This window comes from Salmo salar, chromosome ssa04, assembly GCF_905237065.1.
Source record: "Salmo salar chromosome ssa04, Ssal_v3.1, whole genome shotgun sequence".
Classification (NCBI taxonomy): Eukaryota; Metazoa; Chordata; class Actinopteri; order Salmoniformes; family Salmonidae; genus Salmo; species Salmo salar.
In genome coordinates this window covers 66,316,633-66,322,632 of record NC_059445.1, presented here as the reverse complement: position 1 = coordinate 66,322,632, position 6,000 = coordinate 66,316,633, and the positions used below count along the sequence as shown (strand labels likewise).

The 6,000-nt window shown below is 42.6% G+C and overlaps 1 protein-coding gene across 1 annotated transcript in view; it reads left to right on the top strand.

Annotated features, from left to right (window-relative positions):
• Window positions 1-584: 584 nt before the first annotated feature.
• Window positions 585-6,000, top strand: part of LOC106603662 (opioid-binding protein/cell adhesion molecule) — a 473,472-nt gene continuing 468,056 nt past the window's right edge. The window contains exon 1 of the mRNA XM_014197606.2: window positions 585-921. Within this exon, the coding sequence (XP_014053081.1) occupies window positions 861-921 (61 nt within the window). The 5' untranslated portion in view covers window positions 585-860. The remainder of the gene's footprint in view (window positions 922-6,000) is intronic.

The following is a 6,000-nucleotide window of genomic DNA, read 5'->3' as shown; positions in this document are numbered from 1 at the left end:
TGGCATCGCAGAGACTGCTAAAGTGACAGGGCCCTTCAACATTGATTAATAGCCTTCGCTTGGCGACTTATGTGACCAGTGTTTTTGTGGAAGATGTGATGGTTGTTTATAACCGGAATTAGCCTACGTGGGCTGCAGTAAAGTATACTATATGGTAATAGAATGAAGCCTACTTTTGCCTCGTTAAGAGAACTGTATCTCTTTCTAAACGAGGCTAAAGTAGGCTACATTCTAAAAGTAGGCTATATAGTTACTTTTACTGCATTATATCCCCCTTTACGGACATTAAACTAGCAAAATGACAACTAAAATGTTACATTAGTCGTCTAAATAAGGCTACTTTAAATTGCTTTCTAAGTCTATATTTTCTAAGACCGAATACTAGCTAGGCTATCATATGGTTAACACGTTTTGAATAAAATACAAATCCGCCTGTCTAAACATCAGATAGGCCCACATTTCAAATACATTGCTTGTTTTTGAAATAGGATAACGTTTTGAACACGGTCGATATCGACCTACGCACGCACGCATAAAGCAAGACGCGGGAAAGGCGCACTGATACACACTTGGTTAGTGGGAATCACAGCGGGTTCCTGGACAGAAGTGTCTTTGTAAGCCACTGGAAGCCTATCCAAGCAGCCTCATACAAATTACGACCAATACCTTGGTAAAGGAGGGACTTGGTGCTGCTTGCGTTGGTGGCTGCTTTACAGTCAGATAGGGACCCGGGACGTAGCGGGAACTGCAGTCTGCTTTCTACACTTTTCCGAGGATTTGTGTTTGTAGTAGGCTATATCTGAGCGGCAACATACTCTTCTACAACTACACAGAGAAGCGATCGACCAGTCAAAACCACCATGAAGAATCCTATGTTCTGGGTTTTGCTGAGCGGGATGGCCATTCTTCTGATTCAACAAGGTGGGCAATAAAATTTTTTTTGCGGGGAGAAATGGCAGGTGACATAAGTGTTATACCTATTGCATTATGTACATTAGGTGAGTGCGCACTTATTCTACATATGCGCGCTCTTTCTATATAGGTACTGTATATTCCCTATTGCGTGGCTCCGAGATTTGACATCACATGCCAACAAAGTGACAGTTAAACCAGGCGATTAGTGTGAGACTCGACTGTCATGATGGTGGTGGTTGTCAAGGGATTTCAAGGTTTGCCTCACAAGTAGGCTACTGTTCCAAGTGATTGTAAACCCAAACTTAGGCTTCACTATGAACATGTCACCCTCTTAACTTTTGCCTTTATTTATACCCCAGTAATTCAAAGTTTTACATTTGTAGGTTTAAAAAATATTTGTTTAGCTTTATGGTAGATTATCATGTAGGCTAGCATTGCTTCTCTGATGGAGCAATTCGTGTGTGTCTCTCTGGCTCTTGATGCACGTTATGGCTTTTCCCCGCGAAGCTTTTTGACGCATTGTAAATGTCACTCCGGACAGCAGGTTTTTGAGTAAAGTTGATTAAGAATGACTGGTTAATCCGCATCGACAACGTGTTCAGGTCATCGAAGTTATTAAGCCGTGTTAACCCTCACAGGTAACTAAATTGATTGGAAATACAACATTTGCTTTTGAGGGAGTATCCTAGCCTACTTGATTCGTGACATGTGGCATGCTTCTAATGTTTCCTCTGTAGTCTTAAGTGTTGTGGACAGCTTCACTGAACGTTTTTCTATTAGCCAACAAGTTGCTTCGTCACATATTTCATAGCTTTTTTTGTTTAAATATTTGAGTAAATATATGTTATACAGTATATGTTATACATATACAGTATATGTTCTTATAGAATCTATTAATCGAATTACATTTCCTCTCTTATGTATTATGGATATGTCACTGTGACTTGCAGAAAAAGCATATTACCACACTGCTCATCCACTAGCCTGCATTACATTGCATATTGTAGCCCATTCTCACTTGCCTTGGCATTCTCACTATGGCACATAAGGGGGAGCCACGTAAAATGTGTAGAGGACAGGGTCATGTCCTTCATGGAAAACAGCCCTATGACAATGTCCCCCTCCAACCACTTGGCTCTGTATGTGGAGTGTTGAGTGGCAAGTGGCAATTTCCCCTCCCCTCCCTCTTCGCTCCTCCTCCCCCCTGAGCCTCTGTCTGGCTCTGAGGCAGCTCTGGCCGAGCGTTGCCAGGATGCAACACATATTCCTGTGGCGATCCGGCCAAGACCCTCGCAGGCTCTGTCTATTGTGCCCTCCAGTCCTTCCTTCCACCAGCCTGCCTCAGCCAAAGGCGAGAATTATTGGTGGTTAAATCGAAATTTGGAGCAGCAGCTGTTGTTCGACTTCCAACCGAGAGTGCAAGGGGTAAGCAGGAGGTGAAAACATTGTGAGGGGGGTAAGCTGCCCCTGTGAAAAGACATGAAGAACATTGCTGATGGGTAGAGTGTCCTTTCCTTAGGACAGCAAGGCTACAGTTACTCAATAAGGACCCCCAGGCCAAATATGGTATTTTAGAGAGCTGTCCTTGTGAAAGTGACACACTGCGCTCCTCTCTTTGTACACAATGCACCTAATACCTTATAGAGCTTTTGAAAAATGAGTCAATAAGCATAACACACAACTGGAACAATATGACTGGCTAAATACAACTAATCTGCATTGAAAAGTGATATGTAAATATGATGAGGAAGAGGAACATGACCAATTCACATTAAAATGTGAGGGCGTGATACTGGCCTTGTCCGGATACCCATAGTCTGCTTGCGTCCTAAATAGTAGGCCAGTTGAGTAGGTGAAAAAATGTAGTTTAATAGTATGCGACATTTCAAAATGTTGCATACGTTTAAAGTTAAATTTTAATGCCCAGATGTCATACTCATTTCGGCTTTGACAAAAGCTGATCAATTACATATGGGAATGCATTACCGAAATCAACAAATAGCGGGAAACAACGCAATCAAGCATGATGCATTCTCAATATGCAAAAAATGTATGTTTTTGTCTTCAGTGCTTTTTAAATAGGATAGATATATGGTCTACTACGGTATAGGTCTAATATGATTGTCTGGCTATAAACCAGTCTGAGTAGGCCTATAACTCCATTCCTATTCTGTTCAGAGTTTAGATAAATTAATCAAATTGGAAATAAGCTATTATCAAGCTGTTTAATGCAGTGCATGTTAGTTTACATCCCTGTTAGTGAGCATTTCTCCTTTGCCAAGATAATCCATCCATCTGACAGGTGTGGCATATCAAGAAGCTGATTAAACAGCATGATCATTACATAGGTGCAACTTGTGCTGGGGACAATAAAAGGCCACTATAAAATGTGCAGTTTTCTCAAACAATACAATGTCACAGATGTCTAAAGTTATGAGGGAGCGTGCAATTGGCATGCTGACTGCATTAATGAACATCAGAGCTGTTGCACGATAAGTTAATGTTAATTTCTTTATCAAAAGCTGCATCCAACATCGTTTTAGAGAATTTGGCAGTACATCCACCCGGCCATACAACCACAGACCACATGTAACCACACCAGCCCAGGACCTCCACATCTGGCTACTTCACCTGCGGGATCGTCTGAGACCAGCTACCCGGACAGCTGATGAAACTGAGGAGTATTTCTGTCTGTAATAGAGCTATTTTGTGGGGAAAAACTCATTCTGATTGGCTGGGCCTTGCTCCACAGTGGGTGGACCAGTCTCCCATGGCTGCACCCCTGCCCAGTCATGTGAAATCCATAGATTAGGGCCTAATTTATTTATTTAAATTGACTGATTTCCTGATATGAACTGTAACCCAGTAAATTTGTTGAAATTGTTGCATGTTGCGTTTATGTTTTTGTTCAGTATAGTATGCAACAATGAGTAGATAGCATCACAGATTATCCATTATATTGACCAGATACTCTAGTGGCTGCTTTATCAATGAAATACATTTCTTCAAAAATGGAAGACAGTCAGGAGGAGGCAAGATCAGGTGGGACCATTGTAGCCAATATAAGGGCAACTCCGATATAAAGTTGCCAGGATGTCAATAGTCCTATTTAAATCTGTACACTAGTAACAACATAATCATTACGAAACTTCTATTTGATCAAATAAGCCACACGTAGCGAATAAGCCATTCCATTTTTGTTAACCAAATTCGAAACTCTCCATACAGAAACCGCCATACAAAAACTCCTTGCTTGTTTAGCGAAAAATAAAATGCCACCTGCTGGAGAAGACAGATTTTGGGCCCAGCTACCCCTCACACTTCGCCTCTTCCAAGTTGAACTATTAGGGTTAGGCTCATTTAAGAATAGAAAATGTTTTAACCAAAAATGCAAAAAAAAATATTTGAACACGGTATCCATGGTATCCACAAGTTCATCTGACTTTGGGGAAGTAGATAAAGGGCCTCATTGCCAAAATCCTGAAGTATCCCTTTAAGTTGTGCGATTTCTATGTAAGAAGGTACCCTCTCATTGGGTGTGGCCTTATTTTTTCCAAAGTGACACCACCCCTGTGCTTCCCAGCACGATATGTTATTAAGCAAATTAGGTGCAGATGATGACCGTGAATAATTGACATCGGTTACCACCCAGATGTGAAATTGCCACTTTGCCCATTTTATCAAAATAACAAGAGTGCTTGCTCATTTCCTGAAGGAGCAAATTATAAATGAGAGGATGTTTAGAGGTCATTGTTATCATATTGGCTCATTTGTCACTGTTGTTTGGAACAATTTGTCGCAGCATTACAGTATTACAGCATTACAGCACAGTATTTCAACACTCATACATGTTTGTAACTTGTTGATGTATTTGTGCTCTGTAGACACATTATAGTGATTTAAATCAAATCAAATCAAATGTTATTTGTCACATGCGCCGAATACAACAGGTGTAGACCTTACAGTGAAATCCTTACTTACAAGCCCTTAACCAACAATGCAGTTTTAAGAAAATACCCCCCAAAAAGTAAGAGATAAGAATAACAAATAATTAAAGAGCAGCAGTAAGTAACAATAGCGGGGCTATATACAGGGGGTACCGGTACAGAGTCAATGTACGTGGGCACCGGTATTGAGGTAATATGTACATGTAGGTGGAGTTATTCAAGTGACTATGCATAGATAATAACAGAGAGTAGCAGCAGCGTAGAAGAGGGTGGGGGGAGGGAGCAATGCAAATAGTCCGGGTTGCCAATTGATTAGCTGTTCAGGAGTCTTATGGCTTGCTTGGTGGTAAAAGCTGTTTAGAAGTCTCTTGGACCTAGACTTGGCACTCCGGTACCGCGCAGAGAGAACAGTCTATGACTAGGGTGGTTGGAGTATTTGACAAATTTTAGGGCCTTCCTCTGACACCGCCTGGTATAGAGGTCCTGGATGACAGGAAGCTTGACCCCTGTGATGTACTGGGCTGTACGCACTACCCTCAGTAGTGCCTTGTGGTCGGAGGCCGAGCAGTTGCCGTACCAGGCAGTGATGCAACCCGTCAGGATGCTCTCGATGGTGCAGCTGTAAAACCTTTTGAGGATCTGAGAATCTTTTCAGTCTCCTGAGGGGGAATACGTTTTGTCGTGCCCTCTTCATGACTGTCTTGGTGTGCTTGGACCATGTTAGTTTGTTGGGGATATGGACGCCAAGGAACTTAACGCTCTCAACCTGCTCCACTACAGCCCCATCGATGAGAATGGGGGCATGCTCAGTCCTCCTTTTCCTGTACTCCACAATCATCTCCTTTGTCTTGATCACGTTGAGGGAGAGGTTGTTGTCCTTGCGCCACAAGGTCAGGTTTCTGACCTCCTCCCTATAGGCTGTCTCATCGTTGTTGGTGATCAGGCCACTGTTGTGTCATCAGCAAACTTAAGGATGGTGTTGGAGTCGTGTCTGGCCGTGCAGTCATGAGTGAACAGGGAGTACAGCAGGGGACTGAGCATGCACCCCTGAGGGGCACCCATGTTGAGGATCAGCGTGGCGGACGTGTTGTTACCTACCCTTACCACCTGGGGGCAGCCCATCAGGAAGTCCAGGATC